The following is a 22770-nucleotide window of genomic DNA, read 5'->3' on the forward strand; positions in this document are numbered from 1 at the left end:
TGCCAGTTATAAGCTGTCAGCACATTTAATAAGTTATAGCATAGACCAACAACTCTCAAACTACTGGGGCCAAAAATTTTTACAGATCATCACGTATACTTGTCATTAAATTTTGCACCAGAAACATTATAAATTATACTGTTTAATAGACTTCCATAAGGCAGCTGTGAGATGTTTTGCCACAAGCACATGGAACACCAGCATTTGCCAGACATAAAACTAAAAGCACCATTAATACCACCGCAAACTCTCAAACTCCTCATAAAACTGATACCCTTCTCAGTAAGCAAAAGCCCAGCAGCAACTCAAACAGGTCTTTCACTATGACCCGAAGGTAAACAAGCTCCAGTTTTAGCCAGTCAGGTTCAGGAGCAAAGCACATCTGTTGGTGACATCTTCAGGAAGGCTGGGTTGAATGCTTCAACGGATCTTCGTATTGGACAGGCATGAACTTTGATACAGCAGTTCAAGCTTTGCATGTGAAAACCAATACTTAAGCAGCATCCAGAAATAAATTGTCAGCAGAGCAGATTACAGATTACACTCTTACTCATGAGAGATATCCGTCACCATGCAGAATTCTCCACAGTCAGACAGCTGCATTTTCTGAGAGGAATTCAAGTAGTCTCACATAAAAGGCAAACTGACTTAAATATAGACCAGAATTCTGTGAAATATTTCCATAAGTGAAGATTCCTCATCTGCTAATTAGTTTGAAGCAAGTAGACTCTCTTCTGCTGCACATATTATTCTTCCTGAAACAGCTGCAAATCCTATTGACTCCTTTCTACACCCCTGCCATAGAATACTGAAAAAGCTAATGGGTGCTAGGGAAGGTGAAAACAGTTAATGGAAAAGAAATCCATACCAATTTACTATGTACACAGAAATCAACTTTTGACTGATGAAGTCCTTGAGCTGAAAATTTTTAGAGGGTTAGAGAGTATCCTGGAAAAGACTACCCTATGGCCACATCTTATATTCTTCACTAGGCATCTGCTTTGGACCCCATCTTGAAACAAGAGCCTGGGCTAGGTTGTCAGACCACTGATCTGACAAACTACAGCTGTCCCCATATTTGGTATGACATACTATAGTTGCCCATATATTAACTTCCACTTGCATACCCAAATTATATGGTTATTTTCATTGCTGCAGCACTTTGAAGCTATGGTCATGGATAAGAATTTAATGGGCTAATGTTATAGTGTAATGTAGAAAGACTACTTGCAAATTCCTCTAATTCTGAGATCCAATATTTTCTGTTCTATTCCTCACCTCAGGCATATATACCCTTACAGATATCTCACGTTACATAACCTCCAATCTGAGAATGGTAATGAGATATCTAATAAACTGCATCAAATGGGCATCACCTTTACAACACAGATTGCAAAACAACCCAGCCCTATGACCTCTGCCTGTGTTTTGCATGCAGGCTGAACAAGTAGGCAAAGACAGTGAAGTCGTTTGATGCCAGGCATGAAAAGCAAGTGTCTGGCTCCTGGAGTCTGCGACATTTACCACAAAAGCAAACAACAAAGTTCATCTGAAATAGTTCCTTCCCTTCCTGTTTATGGTTTTTGCTGCAACAGCACCGTTTCATGGTTCAAAGGCAGCTGGATGATGAAACATAATTAGCATGGTCATCTGATTCTTATACCTCACCAGCAGAATGTTACTGATCAACAAAACAGAATAATCCTTATTTTATAGATCCACAAACCTTAAGATTTTCCAGCGTAGTATATTATACAGCAGATTTTATCCCAAAATTGTTAACAAGAAATTGACTGTCAGTTCTCTCTAGAGAACTTATGAGGTTCCTTCTAACATGCCCAATCCTACACCTGGAGAATTGCATAGTGCTATGAAAATAAATAAGCATATTTAAGCATTTAGTTGTACTTATACCCAGTGCCACTATCATCCATCCTGTCACTTGCTGCCTTTGTCCCACCAAGGAACTTGTCATAAAAGAATGAAAAAGAAAAAAAAAAAAGCTTCAACAGAAGCTTTTTTCCCCTATCTCTAATAAATCCCTTAAGTCCTTTTACTCCTCTTTTGAAGGGAGGAGTTCATCCACCCACTAAATATATCAATCTGTCAGCAGAAACTTACCACAAGTTCAGAGAATCTGGCATTGAGCTCTTCTGCTGGTGGGATTGGGACAGAAAACTCAAGGAATTGGAGGGGATTATTGTCCTTGAGGTTGATTTCAGGGAGGTCACTACCCCCAAAACAACAAAGAAATCCCAAGGCATGACGATTCCGCTTCCGGGGGGCCATGATCATGGTGTATGATGCTATCTTCTGATCATGTTCTGCAGGGAGAAAAAGAAAACAAACAAAACCAACAGACATTAGATGATTAACAAGACTGTTGAATCTGCACAGCTCTCTGCAGTTACAATGGCTGTCACTGGAGTAACAGCTGGAAGACAACAGAAGGAGCTGATACACAAAAGAGCAAAATAAACACTCCACCTAGACAAGGTAGCTAAACTTTATTATGGTATATTAACACAGTGTAAAATCACTTCTCCCAGTGTTTCTGAAAAGGCTTTACAAACCCAGTGTGGGATTTCCCAGATTTATCAGCAATGCTCAGTAGCCAAGGTTGAATTCTACCACTGAATGCTGGTATTGGCCTTTCTCTCACTACTATAATAAAGGAACCAAAGTATCTGAAGCAAAAAAGCATGTGCTGGAGAATTTACCCAGAACACATGGAAGAGTCTTCCAAAGGTACCCCATTTGATCAATGTAAAATGAACAACAAAACAACGAAGTAGAAATCAAACTTTCTATCACTCTGGAGCCAGACCACCAAACATTCACTTTTCCCTTTATGACCAGGACTATCACAGTAGGACCATTTCATCTATCCCATTTTCAAATGCATGTAAGTAGTTTGGGCTGCCTTATGTATTCAGGAAAGAAACATAACAGTGCTAATGCATGCTTTCAAATTTACATTTGAGCTGCCAGATCCCATCTTGACAGGATCCAGGCTTGAGGGGCTTTGGTATCAGGAGTATAAAGGGAGGTCTGAAGGAGAAGCTGGGAAGCGACAGATTTCACTACCACACAACACCGTTTGTGAGCAGCCCATCCAAACAGGAAGTCTCCTGCCAGCAGTTTGAAAGGAGGGATCTGTGCAGTGCACAGAGAGCCACATATTTTGCCCTTTTAAGGGACTTGTTGTTTGACAGCTCAGGGGCTTATTTGTGTTATATTTTTAAGGACTTCACTTTTTCACTTAATCTGCAGAATAAGCTATATCCTTAGAGAGTAAATAACTAAAGCTTGTTGTGACGCCCATCTCCCTGGGCACGGAACAGGGGAGCAGAAGAGAGGTGGCAGGTGAACCACACCACAGAATCCTGGATGCTGTATCAGCAGCAACACAGCTGAGCTTTGTCATCAGAGCAGCTGCTGCCCTAACCTGCCCCACAATGCTCTGGTCTGTTTGCCTGCCAGAACAAGGCTGCTTTGAGCTTTCACAGAAACTAAGTAGCTGTGCAAGGAAAAAGCACCTTTGGGAAAGCAGTTGCATAGTGGGACTTAACATAGAGCGCACGGCCAGAAGCTCTCCAGGGACTTTTTGTGCAGAAATCAGCATGCTCACTCAAGAAAAACCTAAGCAACAAATAGCAAAAAAAGTGCCCAAACCACCCAAACCTCCACCCTTGTGGCACTGTGTGCTTGGTAGAAATCACCTGCCCTACTTTGCGCTGGGTTTAATTTATCAAGTACCTTCTCTTATGCACTGGAGGGGCATCAGCTGCAACTCTCATGCAGCTGAAAGGAAAGCGAGCTGCTACTAAGTAGTCTTTTGGTGTGCCCACTTTGCTTTGCTCTTTGTGCCAACTCTGCAAGGGGTGGTATGTTTCAGCAGGACTCAGTAGGGCAGGATGTTGCTGGCTTCAAAAGCCCATTCATAAGAACACTGGTTCTCACTAGGAGATGCCAAAGGTCAACTTGAACCGGTCTTTGACACAGCTTCAGTCAGTAAAACCAAAATGCCCTCAAATCTATCACAATAATGTGCATGGCAACTTCTGTTTCCTATCAGTAATGGAGACATAAGAGATTCAGTTGTTAAAAGATTTCATGAGAGAGCCTCAGAAGTTAAACTTGTACGCTACAGACCATCCTCTCAAGGATTACTCCAAGTGCAATGCCCTTTATGGCCATCTGGTCATGAATGAGATCAGAACCAATTTGTTTGACAAAACTTTGTTTTGGAAGGAACTCAAATCAATGAGACAAACCTGATTTACATGAAATATAATAACGTTTGCATCAATTCAGCTGTACCCAAGCTCTGGCCCACTGTATAAAGGCTTCCTTACCAACCGCCAAAGGACTAGCATTCTCTGGGGCATCCTTGGAAAAATTGGCTGAGACACTGAAGTGATAGGACCATCTTCCTTTATGAGCTCAGGTCAAGACTTTGGTATAAAATCCTCGAAAAGAGGTACCTTACCAGGAAATGAGCACTACATGAATGGATGTGGAGGTCAGCATTTTCTATGGGGTAAGTACTGCCCCGCTCAGGCCTCCACAGGTTGTCCTGTACTGACATTTCATCACTTAGCTTTCATCTTAAGCAGGTTCATCTAAGAAGTGAACAGTCAGTCTCCAGTCCTTCTTCTTCCATAATGCTGAGAAATACACAAGCTAGTGTTGGTTACTGTGATGTTTTTACAGAATCAGCAGTTCCTTGGGATCCATATTTGAGAAACTCCCAGCTACTCAACTTTTACTACTCTGCAAAAAGGTGCGGAGCTCACGTGAACAGTAACCTTGCCTCGTGTGCTTTCACAAAGCATCATTCCATCGCACAACTCATGCTCAGAACACTGGCATTTTCCAGGTCCATCCCTAAGCAGCATGTATGAAATTCATACTGGCACAGAGGGGTAAAACACCACTTCTGTATTGCTACAACACTCTAATTGTAGATAGGTAAGATGTCTAGATGCTTTCAAAATAAGAACAATTGAGGACTGCTAGAGAGGAATCTAGCACAGGCATTCTAGAATTGAATCACTGAATGAATAAATGATATTTCTAAGTGGGACCACTGTCTCTCTAAAGGTTAAGCCTACCAGTAACAGGACTCAGAAGGACATCTACTTAAGTTGCACTGTTTGTGCTATGTAAGAATTAATTACAACTCTATGATTTTTGTTGGTAGCCATAGTTTTTTACAAAATAAATATTTTCCGATAACCTCCAAGTTAATTATCTTTTCCTTTTCTTTCTCTTTCTTTTGACTTTCCTCTGTCAAGAATCAAATGTGCTTCCAAATGATGGGGCAGGTGGGGTGAGAGGCAACAAAGAAAATGAAGAAAAGAGCATCTTTCATTTTCCTGAGTGGTAATTGATAGCAAGGCTGACATAAAAATTGATGAAAATAACAAAAGGTGGTGGTTTTTTATTCTAATGAAAGCTCTATTGTCTTTCAACTTCTTGCAAGTAAAAATGAAATATGTGAAATTATCTATTTCTATGTATACCTCCAGTGAGAATCAAGAGGAAATCTCTCTCTGGAGAGAATCCCACTATTACACATAACTCCCTCCCACAGCTCTTCTCAGTTCCACTGTTTTGCCCTTTTGCACAACACAAACAAGTTGCTGTCATTTCAACAGCTAACCACACACCCGCTCCTCGTAGCGATCCCTCTCCTGCTTCCCAGCCCCATCTGTGGTTCAGCTCAGGTCAGGAGTCACAGCCTGGAACTTTGCCCAAGGTCTAATTATAACAACGTCCTCTTCCTCTGACAGAGCGTACGTGTTCATTTCTAAACCATTTGGCCCAGTGACCAAACATAATTAAGTTAATGCAATTTTTCCAAGTCTTATCAGAAGTTTTAGCCACATGGGATGGGATCCATGCTAACTACACGAGGATCCTCTTTCAATTGCTTTCTAAACTGCTGCCTCAGTCTCACTCTTCATTCTCATCTCAGAAATCATAATTTTCATGCCAACATATGCTAACTAAACAACGTTCCACAAACAGTAAGACACCTGAAACAACTGCTATGCCAGCAGCTGTCCTATACGAGAGAGCTGATTATTACAGTTTTACCTCACTGTTCTGTCCTTCGATACAGCGAATAGCCAGAGCACAACGGTAGCTAAAACAGAGAAAACTACCTTTGGAAAAAAGGAAGAAAGATAACTCAGTGGCTTAACTAAACACACGCAGTCCAGCAAAACCCATATGCAATGTAAGGAAACATTAATGGAAAACAGTTCCAGAGCTGAATCTCCACTTATCATCAACAGACACACAATGTTGGTAGATGCAGCCACAGCTCTCACCTGAGTGGGAAGCATGGGACTAAATATAAGATGAAGAATCATTGCCCACACTGATTTATGTTAGTAGGAAAGGAATCAAAGTGAATAATTTCAGTTTCCCTGTAAATCTGTCTTTCTTTATGGCAGGATAAAACATATAAATGTAATGTGTGATCACAGAAGTAGAAAGAAACCTGAATTCAGACTGGTTTGGAACATAAACCAACTCACCCTCAACCCCCAAATCCAAGTTCAGTCTCTATACTATTCAACTATTAAATAATAAACCACAAGAAATTCATGGTAATAAAACAGCTACCTTTATTGTAATTTATTGATAATGAAATCAAGAAAATAAGCACCATGCTCAAAACAGTCCAAATATACACATTGGATAAAGCTAAAGAGCTTCATACTGATCCTATGTTCAGTTCTCTGGACCATATTACTTCTTCAGTACTTCTTCAGATGGTGAAACTATGAACTTTACAGCATGTTCCAATTACCATGGGAATTTTCCATGTATGTCACATGTGATGTGACAGATGTCAGATGCACTATAAGGCAATTGCAGCATGGGGGATGGGGAAAGGAAGCAGACAAGCAATCCATTTGTTGCATCTGTAATAGTAACCCAACTCCCCTGGCTTGGATTTGTCGCCAGACTAAGGAGCCTCCTGGTCTCCAGGGCACAAAACAGCAACAAAACCCCATGAAGTTAAAATCTTTTTTTCAGGGAGGGTAATGCTTTCTGAAGATCACACCTGTTTGCTATGTTGGACAGGAAGGCACTGGACCCAAAAGAGATCACTGGAAACAAGCAGGGTCCTGTGCACAAGACCCTGGAAAACTTGGAAAATGAGCATGGTCCTATGTAGCAATGGCCACTCAGTCCTAGTGAGCCAAGCCCACTTACAACAGTTCCACCACAGGAGAGAGGGCAGCTCGAAACACTGCATTTTGAAGCCAGTTCACAGATTTTTTCCTCCCACAATACATCAAAACAAGAGTCCAGGTCTCTCAGCTGTTATAAGGACTTTGCAAGACAGTTCAGGCACTCAGCTCTGGTCTGTTTTACATACCTTCCCATTAAAACTGAGATGGTTGATAATTTCAAAGCATTTCATAGACCTAAAGATTGTCTCCTGTTATATACATAATATTATATGTTATTAATATTTATTTAATTTTTATTCATGTCTTTACCTCGGAAGTATGTCCTGAGGTAAGAGAAAAGGCAAGGACTATTTGAAGGCTGTCAGGTGTAACTATATCCATGAACCTACCTAATGCAACGTGTCTGTCAAAAATCTCTTTATTTTTAATACTTTAAGGATGCTCAGGATGTGCTGGATGACTAATGACCACTAATGTTAGTCTGTTAATGCCCACAAATCCAATATGTCTTACCTGATACCAACTTATCAACACACAGCAACAACAAAAAAAGCTAGAGTGTAGGAGACCTTTCCCTTCTGAAAGATTATTTTGCAACACTTTCTCTGTGAATGAGAGGAAAAAAACTCTACAGAAAAAAAACAAACAAAACCAAAAACCTAACAAAAACCCAAAACCAACCAATCAAACAAAAAAACCAAAAACAAAACCACAAAACCCACCAAACAGAAAAAAAGCCAACAGAAAGAAAAAAGATACCAGCAGGTTCCTCGAGTCCCTCCTAATCCATTAATTCATCCAAATTGTGTTCATAGGAAAACAATTTAAAAAGAACAGTCACATTCAAAATACGAAGTGAAGTGAGCAACAAAGCAGTAAAAGTCAGTACCATGAATCTGGTTAGTAATAATTTATTATTTTTTTTACACCTTTTTTCCCACACTTTAATCAAGTACAGATTAATAATTTTGTCTATTTAACTGAGCTGGCCAAACAATCCATTCACTCTTTACCTGCTAAGAAGTTTTTTTTTTATTTTTGCAGATGTATTAGTTTCCTAAAACTATCACTCCACACAGACATTTGCAAGGTCAAAACTAATCTATCCTCCTAGATACCAAATTCTGAGTCTTATTGCAACTCATTAGATACAAGTAAATCTACATATCTTTAACGTTTCTGAATGGCAATGTCACTACCACATCTTAGACTGCAAACAAAACAAGTAAAATTCACCACCTAAGTGTTTATCGAGAATATATATGTCCTTAATCTGCTCAGTGATTGTACCACAGATTCACATTCTAATTTCAATTCCACACTTAGGCATGCTTGCCAACAGTTCAAACCACCATGGTGGTGGAGCGAACAGGACTGCATACTGCCTAAATGTAATCAACCTTTCTGGTTTGAGTGCAAGTCTGGAGTCCTGTCCTTTCCTTGCCCACACGCTCCACCTCCCATACTATTTCTAAGTTCTCTAGTGTTGCAGCGTTGCAGTTTGAGTAACATCTACTGATAACCTCCACTTCCTTCTCAATCAGAAAGCAACTGCTACCAAGATCAATTTTCCCGTCTTCCTCACCATGAACTACATTTGTCTAAAGATTACCAATTCTCTTCTATTAAAAAAAAAAGTTTCTCCTTCACAGTCTTAGTTCTTCCTTTCCATCTTTTCTACCAGTTTTATTTGTATTCTCTACTTTTTTCACTGTTTCATTGCAATATCTACCATTAGATTTGAAAAGGCTTCTTGTAGCCACTTACTCTGCCTCAAACTGCAGAATTCTTTTTTTTTTTTTAAGGAGATATTGAAAAGAAAAACAATCCTAAAGAGACACCTACTGCATGACACAAGCTGTAAAGATGGCACCACACTTTGAGTATGTTTTACTTTTGTTATATTTTACTTTATGGTCCTAGCTGTGGCACTGAGGCCGTAGGTGCTCCAGTGTAGGGTCTTAATTACCTGCTTAAACCAGTTATTTTACAGCGTCAAGTAGACTGAGGTACTATACAGTAGGCCAGCAAAAAGGTAATCACCTGGCTGGAATCTGGCCAGGACACAACAGGTTCACACCCCAGTAATGATGCTGCTGTAGAGGCAGTGCTTAGCAGTGTCCACAAATCCAGCATGGATAAATTCATGCTTTAAGAAATAATGGAATTTATGCAATGATTTTCCATACCACAGCTACACTAGATGGGTTGGTTTGTTATGTCATTGTTGATCAAATTGCTGTGACAGTAAGAGCCAGTGGGAAATACACTACATAAAAGCAAACAGGAAAAGAATCCCACAACCCTCCCAGATGCCACCCCAAGAACCAATTCTGACTAAGACCATGCAGCAGCAAGTCTTTTCAAACACTGTCTACAACATCGAGATTTTACTTTTGAAATAATTGAGATCCTAAAAAAGTTATTTTTAAAGCTTGTCAAGAATAAACTGTAATCCTAGGGCTATAAATTCAGGAAAATACTATAATCCCAGTTCATATCTGTTCTACTCAACAGAGGGGGTCTGAACTGTGTTTTCTAGAAGCTACAGATCTAGATAGCAGAGCCTAAGTTAGACTCTCAATTTACTTTCTTTTGGTGATGGGTACAACACTGGGATGCAATTTTACAGAAAAAAAAAAGTGCCTTGGAAGCTGGAGTATGAGATGAAGCCTTTATTCAATATAAGAAATCACAGAATGAAGATTAAATTGATCATGATAACATCAGTCAAGCAGACATTCACACTGACAGCCAGAACCAGCACATCGCTCCTTCAGTTTCAAAGCAGAAGATTATTTTTCTCTAGAGAAAGATGAAGTCCTGTGCCTTTTACAAATCTGTGGTATGAAATATCTTTACAGTCATGGGTACGCAACTGGCTCTAAGAAGTAATGTTTGTCAGTTCTATCCATAAGATCAGCTCCCAAGGATGAGACATCCACACCCCAGAGCAAAGTCTTTGATCATCTTAAGAAAGAAGCCAAGGGATTGAGTGATATGGAGAACAAGGTGTCCCACTCAATCTTCTATGCCAAAAGATCAGGAATACTAGTAAAGCAGATTACTACTTTAGATTAGTACTAAAGCTTGGTCTGGTTACTTAAAATCTCTGCAATATTTCTATTGGGAGGAGTGGGGTTTAGTTACAAAGGAAGTCAATCCAGAGTTTCCCAGTAGCACTAATAACTGCCACGTCAGAAGAATGAACACACAAAACCCCATTACTAAGGGCGTCCCTGTCTTGTTTGAGTCATTGTAATTTTTCCATTCTGTCATTGCCCAATTATTTCCAGACATGATGTAACTATTTTGCCAAGGGATTTGGGAGTCAAAATGTTGCCGTTGTTGTCATCATTATCCTGGGTGCCTGAATTTTCCAGACAAAATAAGCAGCTGAGGGCATTAGAGTGCCTCTACTGAGAGAGAAATACTCTGTAAGAACTGCCAGTGTGCTCCAAGAAAAACAAACAAATGGTAAAGGTCCAATTACATCTTCCCAAACTCCAGCTCATTTCCATGTGAAATGCTGTTTTCTTATTCAGACAATCAGTAGAAGAATATTTCATATGTTGTCTGATGTTATCATAGCATAAAAAAAATTGATTTCCACTCTAACACTCTAATCAGGGCCACTATGGGATGTTAAAACTCATGGAAATATGCCTTGGTTATAACCACTGGAAACTAACCACAGATGTAGGTGTACAAGTGCTATCTTCACTATTGACAGGTAAATCAACTACCTGCACCAGTAAAATTTTCCTGAAGTTCCCTCACTGGAAAAAGCAACTCAGTCTTTATAGCAAATGAGTATAACTGGGGGAAAACCCAGCACTGCAACCATTTGGACTTCTACGTATTTTTTGTGGATAGTACCAAATCACTTCAAAACTAATGTTCATCGAGGCCACCTGGGAAAGCCAGGTTCCAGGCTCCAGATCTGTCACTTTCCTATTTAGTCCCCCAGCCAAAGTACAGTGTACTTTTACACGTCACTGCAAACTTGTCTATAGTAAAAATGGTTGTTCTCAGTTTGATTCCATATACTGAAAAGCCGCCAGTGGGGATGATAGTTAAAAGCCTTCTTTAGTGATTCACTAAATGGAAGAAACAGCCAGTAGACCCATTCACAAAGGGAACGGTTTGGGGGGTTTTGGTGCTCACTCCATCTTGGAGATGGTTTCCATAGGTCAAGACACAGACACTGATTTTATATACTTATTTTTTAAACTACTTAGATTACAGAGTTGTCAATCTGGCACCAAAAATAAATTCACTGTAGAAAATCAAGTTAAGAAAAGGTCATATTTTATTCCAGCATTATTTTTGTTCAACATTCTGACCAGGGATATTCTGGGTTCAGTGCCCTGAAACCTCAACATTACGCAAGTAGGTTTGAACTCCAAGCCAACAGCTTGGTGAAACTGTTGAACTTTTAACCTAACGTGTCTTCATGAAGAATGGATATTTGGAAAGAGTTTTGCTCAAAACTTTTGGGTTGTTTTCTGTGTGTATTTTTAAGTAGCATCCAGATAAAATATATTTTCTGGCTGCTGTAATATTTACAGGAGGAGACTTTACACCAAGACTGAAAGCTGTTTTCAGAGCCATGACTTAACCATCCCAAAACGTAAAGCAGTAAGTGTTTCATTGCATTAAAGTGAATAAGGCCTCATCTACATTTAGGTCAAAATCTACAGAGCTGATGCTCTGAGTGACACAGGTAGTGATTAGTTTAGAGGATCTGAAAAGAAAGTGCTGCCTAAAACCAGTCACCTTCCTTGCATGGCGAACAGCATTATGTTCAAAACAGTGGAGTAAAAGGAGGGACAGGGAGGACTCCCCGTAAATACCAAAATATGAGGACCTTCTCTACAAAGTGTTGTGTATCCATGTGGGCTAGAGCATATAGTGCACAAGGGTGTGGTTCCTGTGCCAGTTCCTACCAACCCTATCTACTGCACTCTTTGGACTGCTGATAGCTGGTAGTTCTAGTCTCCCAGATCCTCATGGCAAGGGATCACGTCCACATCAAGGCCCTTAAGGCTCATGATCAAGAAAAGTTTAAGAACTGAAGTATATCTAGGGAAGATTTCCTAGAATTGTAACTGACCAACACACTGTCCTCTCCCAAGGATAGGTCATTTTTAAATGTATGCTTAGATACCCAAAGCAAACTGCAGAGAAGCTGCATACAGCAAATGTTTGGGTAGTCATCTCCGGACTTCTAAATAACTACAGCAAGTCAGTAGCCTGCCTGAAGACATACCAAATTCTTTCAGCTTCTGAGCCCAATCTACTTGTAGCTTGTTGACAAAGACTGAAGCATACTTCACAGAAAAACAGATTGCTCTATAAAATTCCCTCAGCTCCCCACCACAGCTGCACACAACTGGAAAAAAAATTAAAAAAACAATCTTGCTTCTAAACAGGTACTTGATTTGGATACATAGTCCTCAGACATGATCCAGAAAGAAGGCCCTTTGTATACAAACAGAAGTCTACCCTCTATCAGAGAAGGAACATGTTTATCCCCTTAGGTTTGCAAACATCATTATTATATCCAGTGATGCATGTCTTTGCAGAACATGCACCAATTTCACTGCTTGTTGTCCTTTTCTACAGCACTGACTTATTTGATAGGTTGTATAGGATTTTATCCAAATCATCACCTGATACAGTTTATTTTGTCTCACCTTTTGGAAGCATATTTAAAACTTATTTAAATCATAAATTTTTGTTTATTTTATAATCTTATATTTATGGATGGAATACATACAAATAGAGACTGTAAGGAGTCATATATTGCCTTGTACAAGTTGAGATCTTGGCCCTGCTGCCATGGTCAGGCAGGGATATTTATCAGATAAATACATATTATGCAAAAATATCTCTCACTGCAAGAAAGGTTGAAATTGCTGTTATCTCCATTTTCTACTAGCTGAAGAGAAAACATAGCCAATCAGAACCAAAATCTTTCCAGTAACAAAAAGTAGCAGCCTTTGCCCCTCTCCCTCCCAGAAACCCATTTGAACAAAGCAGCACTCTCAATTTTCATACAACCTTTGCACCTACCTCCCAGCAAAATAAGTGGGAACTGCAAAATGTCAGAAGCTCTGAAACATCAAGACCAACTGTGTATTTGGTCTGGATGGCAAATCCAAGAAAAAATACTTTATATGTAACCCAACAATTTGCACACTAGCTGCCAGCCTATCACTAAATTTTTCCTATTGGCTGTTGGACCAACAAATATGAGATGAAAACAGCACTAATACTATGGAATCCTCATGTTTTACTTCCTCCCCCCAGTCATTCATATTACAAGCAGAGGGTCTATCACACTACAGTAGCGAATGTGTCAAACAGATAAAATTGTACGGAGAAGTGGATCCATCTCCAAATGTCTGAAAAGAAGATAAACTAGGAGATGTATAAAGCAAACACTGACCCCATACCAATGAGATACTCTTCTGGGTGAACTCTTCCCTAGTGCTTGTTCTGTCCATATCAGTCAAACACAGCCTGAAAGAAGCATGACTACTGCCCAGGAAATGTTCTTACTGCTGGGTTTACAGTGTTATCAGCTATTAATCACAAAAAGCTCCACTGGGACAACCCCAGAATTAAACAAATTAAGAAATGCACATTAGGAGAGTGGAGTTCGTGTGGGAAGTAGTGTTAAGGAACATTGTTTTGTTTCCAAGAAAAAAAAAAGAGTTCTTTAGACAAGAGTGAGTCCACAAGGTCTTAGACTATCCTGTTCATGCTGAGATTTCAAACACAGGCAAAAATTTTCTACATTTTTAAGAGGTCATGCATGATAAGGAAACAGTTCATCTCCTATAGGGCCTACTAATTGCAGCACTAACTCTCCTTGATTCCCAGAGCACATTTCATATCCGTATCAATATTGCAGGACACATTTCCTGCATCTGCTGGAATACTCCTACAGTAAGTGTTGGTCTCCACTTAAATTGCAATATTACGACGACACAGCAAACAGCTCACAATCATCAAATCCCAGCACTGCGATCACCAGGTCATCCATTTCCCAGAAAGCTGTCCACAGTTAGAAATGCCCTTCAAGAGAGTTATTTCCATAGCACCTCAGAAAATGCTGTGCAAAAGAGGATGTCCAAAAGAAAGCAAAACAACCCCCCACAAAAAACACTTTAATGCTGTGACTGGATCCACCTTGAGAAGCAGTTTTGTCTTGTTCATTTGGTAGAGAGAAAACAACATTTACAGTATCTTGGAAATGAGATCACTCCGTGCCTTCTAACCAAGTACTCCGGACCAAAGAAAGCATTTCTCGAAGTTGGAAGCAGTGTCTCTAAGGATCAAAATTTGAGCTTGAGTTACTAAATAACTGAAGAGAGGGAAACCGCTTATCACAGGAACTAGAGCAAAACGCAAGAGGAAAGATCAGCTTTCTATCTGGAAGGATGCTGCATTCTGTGGGTGTATCACAGCAAGTCGCATGCTGTGGAAGGAACCTTGGTGAGGAGGTAGTGCCAGTGGGTCAATGAGCCAATAATTCAGTCAAAAAAAAAATATGTTTTTGTATAATCAGTTCTTCAAATATTTAGGCTGAGGTTACTCCAGAGGAAATCTCTTTCTTATCATATACTAAGGGGTTTATATTCTGTAAAGCAAAGTATTTCAGACCTTTTTTTGCCAGGGAATCCCTCAAAAATCATATTTATGTAGGCAAAGTCAGCAGCAAAAGAAAGAAAAGGATAAAAGAAACAGAAAAAAAGAAAAAAAGAGAAGCATTTTATCCTTCTTTTCAGAAGGATATTAGAAGGTATACTCAAAATTCTGTTCATCTTATCAAGGCAGTAATTTCAGGGTGAACATACTATTCAAATTAAGTCATGGAGACTTTACAAGAGCCTTTCATTCCTCAGATGAGTGAACAACATACATTCCCTATCGTCTCCTCTCCATGGGTGTAACAGACCCCTATTAATTCTGATGGAAACACGTAACCTCGTAGAGCAAGAGATTGACTTTTCAAGAAGAACTCAGACAGTTAATTTCTGGTGAAATGGCCCTTACTGAAAGTGTGCCAGGTGGGCACCTGCAATTTATTTTCTTTTAGCCTCCCCAAATATTTCATTTTCTCCAAAGGCCTTTTGAGCTGAATTTAGCAAAGTCAATCCAAAGTATCCAGAGCATCCAAATCATGATTTCCTGACTCCTGTGGAATGTATTTCAAGTCATATAAAAACTTCAGTAGGGGCCAGAATGAAAAACTGCATTCACTCCTGCAATTTCTATAATTAAAATTTGATGGTGCTAGCAACAGAATTGATAGAGAAACTTTCTTATTTTAATAATTGATTTTTAAAATGAATAGTTAGATTGAAGATAAAACACCTTTTCATTTGGGCTTTAAAACTGTGTTCTTCACTTGAAGAGGTAGGCAGAACAGTGAGACAAAAAGCTAAGTCTAAATTGAAGGTAATACCTCACACTGGAATAAGAAGGCAGATATGTACTTGTTCAGTGCTGCATGGAGCTCTTGCAGCCTGGATGTACTCAAAACAGGCTTGGATTTTAACCTTAGTCCTAACTCTGTGTCTCTTGACTACAGATTCAGAAAAGCAACATATGCTACATGTTTAGTATTTTTATGTTTCAGCTACACTTCCATGCTTCTTCTTAAATTTTCCTTGCCTAGGTATACTCTCCCATGCTCTTTATAACAGCTCAAACAGTTCGCTTCAAATTAGAAAGAACTTGAGGGCAGAGTTGTCACTACTTCTGATACCACTAAGCAGAAGCTGCTCTCAAGCTGTGCATAGTCAAAACTTTTCTTTCTCTCTAGGCCCTGGGCAGAGCCTCTGCACCTCTACCAGCCAGTACCAGAGTTCAAAGTTGTGCATCATGGACTGCTCTGCAACAACCTTCAGCTCTCTTTATTCTGCACTCCCATCACCACCACCAGCAAAGACCTACATGTGGTTTGCTCACTGTTCATGCTCACCCACAGATTTTCAGTGTATCACAGGGCAGCAGTAGATAAGCAGTACTGGCTCTGGAGGGGATAACTAACACAAGACACATAGGAGAAAGCAGACCTTTTCCCCCCACTGATGGAAGGACTTGTGGGGATGTGCTATGGTTCTGCATGCCTCTTAGTTGGCTTCAAAGAGACATTTTATGTTCTTTTCTTCCTTCTATTTGCAGATTCTCTTCAGTAGCTATATCTTTGGCACTCACCTGCCTATCACTTCTGACACAACCCCATAGAAAGAAGCTTATGCCAGCACACTACCATTCAGAAGCCATTCAACAGCCCCATATAAGCTGTTTAGCACCAGCCATCCACAAATAACATGCAGCCATCCATAACCCTAGGGACTTTAGACTGCTGGTGAATAGTAAAACAGTGTCCTCCTGTTCTTATGGTTGGTTGAGCTCTCACAAGCAGCTTGTGAATAAACATGTTCTGGACAGTAGAACATGTACTTCAACTATCGAAATATGAGTCAAAATTCTAACCTTCTTCCCCCACTTTGGTAATATATCTTTGGTTTTCAGTACAAGGTGTTTCTACACAGTAAATGTTTCTGGGATCTCAAAACCAAACACACACCACCCCCAATGCAGCTCTAGAAGAGAAAAACAAAAAACTTCCATGCAATTCTTCCTTCCTTTGCTATCTGAAAATCATGAATCAGCCTCAGTCCGGACTTCTGCACTCTCTTTCAAACTTCATAGACTGCTACTGTAGCTAGTACTCCACCTTAGTTCAAGCTCTCTGTCCCCACTATATAAAGCAAAAGGATTTGCAATTTATCTCAGAAATATTTTGCTATAAGGAATTCCCTTCCACTAATTTTACTAGAACATTGAGAGCACAGGCTTTTGAAACACCTCTTTCCTATCTGCTTCCAGTCAAGGAAGCACTTCAGTAAGGACACTTAAAGATAGAGAGCCTAAAACAAAGGTTTATTATGGTCCACATATCTGTATATATTTATCTCCCTTCCTTGTTCTCATTCCCACCATCAGACATACTCAAAAGCCTACAACGTTTTGATAAACCAAAAGAAGCTGAGGACATAAATATGAAAACATGTACAGCAAGTTTATTTTATGCTGTTTTGTTTTATGGCTCCCCTCCAGCATTTTGGACGCACAGCCCCAGTAGGGTCACAGTACTAAAATTTTCCTTAAACAAGTCCCACTCAGAGATCCAGGCCTCTTTTTCTCTCTCCATACTACCTGCATCTCAACATTCCTGAAAGAAAATAGAATTTATCCAGTGCAGAAAAGAATAATGATGTGTAAGTACATCCCCCTGTATTGAGTTCTCTCCTGCTTGGCTATGGTCCATCACACCGTCCTTCATCAGTGCTGTTTCCCAAGTACTAAGTGAGGAGTGGTTCTGTACAAAGCTGCAAAGGTGACTAACTGCTTTAGCTCATCAGATCCAAAAGTTAGTGGGATTGCAACTGGAGAGTTTTGAAACAAGCTCAGCAAAATAGTTGGAGCAACTTGGTCCACTCAAAGCCTGAGGCGGATGAGACAAAGGTCAGGGTTCCTTCAAGTATTACATCCCACAAAGAGCCCCATCTCAGAAGGCTCCAGTGCTCCATTTTATGCTTCAATCCATGTTTTTCCATTAAGGGGACATTAGAATCCCAAATCACACATTTTATTCTGTCCATGTCAGAATGGTGGAAAAATTTACAAGTCCACATACTTTTACCAGGCAGTAGAGGCTAATCTCTATGAAATACATGGAAGAATTGGGGGCTGGCAGATGAGACAAAAAGTTAAAACATTGCCTTCAGCTTCACTGAAGAAAATTTATGTGCCTTTCTCAAGGAACAGTGCTTCTTTCACACACTTATAAAGAGAGTTTTCTTACTTTGCAAACACTCTAAAACCAAACAACTCTCAAATTAACAAGAAAGATCTGACAGGTTTTCTTTAAGATGACAGGTTTTCTTAAAGAGGCAGGCCAAACAACTCTTGGAGCAGGGTAGCAGTCGGGTGAGCCATGACACACCTTTTATTCAGAAGCTGACAAACGAGTTCTGAGCAACTGGTAGAGGAAGAAAAAAAAGAGAGGAAGAAAAGGAAAGTGTGAAATAATGAGTCAAAATATCCCCTTAAAGAAAAAGGTAAAGTTTCCATGTGCAAGAGGGATTAAAGACAACACTTAGAAGCAATGTATACTACCCAGAATCTTTTCAAGGGAAGGCCCAGCTTCCTGACCCCAGAAGCCACATGCTGAAAACTTTCACATGATCAAAAGCCAAGACACACACACACCACACACCTTAAAGGGAAAGCACTAGGAAACTGTTCACAGTCTAGATGTAACAATAAATCCTCATGAATCCTGCTGCTCCTTTTGAGATATGGCTGGGCCAGGCAGGTATCCAGTTCTTAAAAAAAATTCTGAAATACTGATCTCAGCAGCTGAATCTGGAAGGGGCCTCTCCAGACTGTCTAGTCCAATCTCCCTGCTCAAGCAGAGTCAGCTAGGGCAAATTGCTCAGGACCATGCCAATTTGGGGTTTGAAGAATTCCAAGGATGAAGCCACAATTTCTCTGGGCAATCTGTGCCATTGTTCAGACATCCTCACAGGAAAAAAGTTCCTTGTGTTCAGAGGGAATTTATGCTCTTTACCTCTTGTTCTGTCACTGGGCACCACTGAAAGAGTTCACCTTTCTTAAGCAAAGAGTCAAATTTCTCCAAAGTCCTCTTATCAGCATTTACAGCTCTATGTAAGCATTTAGGGAACTTATTCCTATGTTTAGATCTAGAGTGTGTTGCATGACAACAGAATATTGCAGAAATTCTCTCTTGTGCCAATGTCTGCTAATGACAGAAAAGAACAAGCTGCAAAACAAAAAACCATGCATAGAAGAAAAGTTAGAAATTGTGTTAGAAATAAAAACACCAGTACATTTTCCATAAGCAAACTCATTATAGGTTCTCACAGCACAAAAAAAAAAAAATAATCACAGAGAGGGTGTCAGTCAGCCAAAAAAAGACTCAGATTGCTACTCCACTGCATTGGGCAACTGCCCCATCCTTTCTCAAAACCAAACATTAATGACAACACAATTTTGCCATTAATATTAGAAGTTGTGAATCCCCAAACAATTTAATACCAGTAGAAGCAGCCTTAAAGAAAAGCTCTTGACTAGTAATGCGTACCAAACTCTGTTAATGACAAAACTGTCATTAACATCTGTGGTTCCCCAGAGGATTTAACAAATAGAGGCAGGCTTACAGAAAAGCTCTTGACTGGTAACACTTATCAAACTATTGTTTTCCAGTTCTAGTGCTATCCACAACATAGATACCATCTCTGCATTAACACAGTCAGTGGCAGTGACAAACCCAGTGGACTTGTACACCTACTTTTTCCCATACCAGGTAAGGAAAAGACCATTGCCATCGCACTGGCTTGCTCCAAGACATTCCCTAGACATGCTAGTCTACAGTTTCATTACTTCTCTGCTTGAGAATAAGCCTTCATAACTGGTGATGATCCAAACAAAGCAAAACAAAAAACCACCTTGAGTTTGGATTTGGATGCTCCAGAAGTTAAGGGCTTTGCAGAATTTTTCCCTTTGTATGTTTCAGCTGTTTGCACTGAAGTCAGCGGAAGTTTAACCACTGATTTCCGTCGGAATGAGATGGGATTTTAGCCACAGCAGGACTGCTAACCACTGCCACCTAGTATTTGTCCTTCAGAAGCTTTTCAGGGCAAATGCTTAGAAAGTAGTTGAATTCATTTTTTTTGTAAGCAAAGCCCCAGAAAACCCCTTTCTCAGAGGTCAAGCTCTGTTCCCTGAGGCCTGGGTGCAAGCTGTCTTGGCAGGATTTCTCCTGAGCCTGTTGTGTGGAAGATAAGGAATTTGAATTATTTCCTGCTCAGCAGCATGCAGCTCCCCAAACATTTGACAGTTTATGTACTAGGGATCATCTCCACAGAAATCTGCCTAGAGAGACCATAATGCTGAAAATGACTGTTATCCAGTAGCAAGCAGCTCATCTTCACTCCTTCACACTCACCATCCTGTACTACTTTCTAACTACATTTTCTTGCCTGTGGCTCTCCCAAAGCATACCAGCTACTGCATGCCTCCTCCTAGCCAGATCTGAAGGAAAGGTATTAACTCCCACAGCAGTGTACCAGTGCTGCAGATAAAGCCACTCCCCATGGAATCATTAAATCAAACACACTCTCCTGTTCACCAAAATATCATGTGCCAAATGAGGGTACACTTGGCCCTGCCTTGCCACCCTCCTGCACTGCATGTATTATCTATCAGATAAGCCTCTGAAAGAGTCTTTGGGTAATGTCTTTTTTACACTGTTTTCAAAATCAGAAGGGCTTCCTCTCAAGACAGCTTGATTTTTATCTCCAAAGACATAAAAAAACAGGGGAAAACCAAAAGCAACATTTTAGATTATCCTAAAATAGAACTGCCTGCAACCCTATGCCAGAAAAACAACATAGCCCCCAAGGAGCACGAGCCAGGTATTCTCTCTCTTCAGGCAATCTTTACCATACAGCTGCTTGATCTCTTCAGGACACTCACCTGCTAGACTGTACCCAGGAGATGCTGCGAGTAAGGTTACTTCCAGCCCAATTGCCCAACATCCCTTGGGGCCAGGCCTATCTCATGCAGTAGCTCAGCTTATTCAGCCACATCCAAGTGGTAATTTGGTACAACAGCTCTAAAGGCTTACCTGAAGTGATGCCTGCAAAGACAGCTAGCCTGACCTCTCCGAGGCAGACGTGGCCCTTCGAGGCTTTCATTCAAAACAGGGATTAATTGAAGAGAACATCTCAATTAGTTGATACTTTTTCCATTCAACTGCAGGTCGTTAAAGGAACATTTTACTATTTAGAGGAAATGCAGGAAATCCTTTCTCTAAATGCACTGATCTTATCAGTCTGCTCAGCAGCCTAGCACTCTTCACCACTGTTGCTTGCAAAAAGAGTGTTATATACATAATCTGCAAACTTCACTTGCCATGCATGCACTTGAATTTCAATAATAAGATTTTAAAGAGACTTTTGCTCTTGCCATCAAGAGCAGATTACACAAAAGTAATCAGTTTCCATTTCAATGAAAAACAGGAAGCAAATATCCAAAAGGAGTGCAGCTTACTGATCAAAGCTGGTTAAAAGAACTGTTTTGAAAAAAAAAAAAAGTCATTTTGAAAAAAAAGGCAAGTTATTCTCGTGTTGGGAATGTATTTTGAGATTTCTTTTTAAGAAAAGAAAAAAACCAAAGACATCTCCCTTTTCACCAATATTTTTCCCCTCCTACCGAACAAAACAAAAAAAAAAAGGAAAAAACACAATCAAACAAAAAAAAACCCAAAAAACCAAACAGAAAAAACAAAACAACAACAAAACAAAAAAAAAGAGAAATAAATATAATAAAGAAAATAATTTAGAAAAATCTATCACCATTGATTGCATAGCATTCAGCAGCATAAAAAAAAAAAGAGAAAGGAATAGTTACAAATAAATACATGTTTCTGGCTTGATTTATCACAAATTTTGAAATATCCAGCACTCATAAGAATGTGGAAACATTTGGGAAAATCTGTGTTTTCTTCAAAATTTGGCAATTCTGAGAACAGACCTTTTCAATGGGAAAATCTTAATGGAAAAATTTACATGAGACATACTGAGCTCTTTTGAAAGTAACCACCTCTGTGAGTAAGGGAGAAGAACAATTACCAAGATCTAATCTGTTTTCTGAAAATAGTCACTCAAACAGCCAAGTGATTGTCCTCTCCAACTTCAACACCTGTAGGCCATTACCAGCTGCAGTCCTTCAGCAACAGCAATCATTTAGCAGCTAGTTTGGTCAAGAATACGGAAGTTCTACTTTATCCCTGAGTTGCATCATCGACTCTGAACCGGTAGTATAGCACATAGTAGGAGACAGAATAAACAAGACCCACTGGGCTAATTGCCTTGTGCCATAACACAGAGGGAGGAAACTAAAAGCAAATCTCTATCCGACATAGGATGGGGAGCAACTCAGCAGTCAGGGATCCTTTCTTTTGCTGAGCAATTTTGAATGCTACAACGCTTGGGGAGAAAAATTAAAACAACATAAATAAATACAAATACATACGAATGCCCTGTATCAATGATTGCCAAAGGAGAAGCAGAGCAGGAATGTCCAACTGTGTCCAGAACCTGAAGGGTTCTGAGCCTTTTAGATCTACTCAGACTTTCTCGCTTTTCAAATCCCATTTCAAGAAAACGAGCAAAACAAAAAAAGAAACATCCCACAATTTTAAGACATATGGGGAAAATACTGCAGATTGGTAGCAAGCTAAGTGATAACCAAGCACTGATAAGAAGATAAAAGCAACACAGGAGGATATTTCCGTGTGTTAGCTGGGCAACAAGCGAATACAGCCTGGAAGCATGAAGGATGTGAAAGGCGGCAATGTAAAACTCTGGCCTCAGGTTTATTCGGCTTTCACTGGCCTCAGTGAGACTTACACTCACAAATCTGATAGAAAATCTTATGA

At 39.9% G+C, this 22770-nt stretch overlaps 1 protein-coding gene across 5 annotated transcripts in view; it reads right to left on the bottom strand.

Annotated features, from left to right (window-relative positions):
• Positions 1–22770, bottom strand: part of DAAM2 (dishevelled associated activator of morphogenesis 2) — a 198233-nt gene that overhangs the window by 118056 nt on the left and 57407 nt on the right. For all 5 annotated transcript variants that reach the window (XM_064648455.1, XM_064648458.1, XM_064648453.1 and 2 more), the window contains exon 2: positions 2122–2324. In XM_064648455.1, coding sequence (XP_064504525.1) covers positions 2122–2295 — 174 coding nt within the window. In that variant the 5' untranslated portion in view covers positions 2296–2324. The remainder of the gene's footprint in view (positions 1–2121; positions 2325–22770) is intronic.

Source organism: Pseudopipra pipra, chromosome 3 (genome assembly GCF_036250125.1).
Source record: "Pseudopipra pipra isolate bDixPip1 chromosome 3, bDixPip1.hap1, whole genome shotgun sequence".
NCBI classification, from domain to species: Eukaryota; Metazoa; Chordata; class Aves; order Passeriformes; family Pipridae; genus Pseudopipra; species Pseudopipra pipra.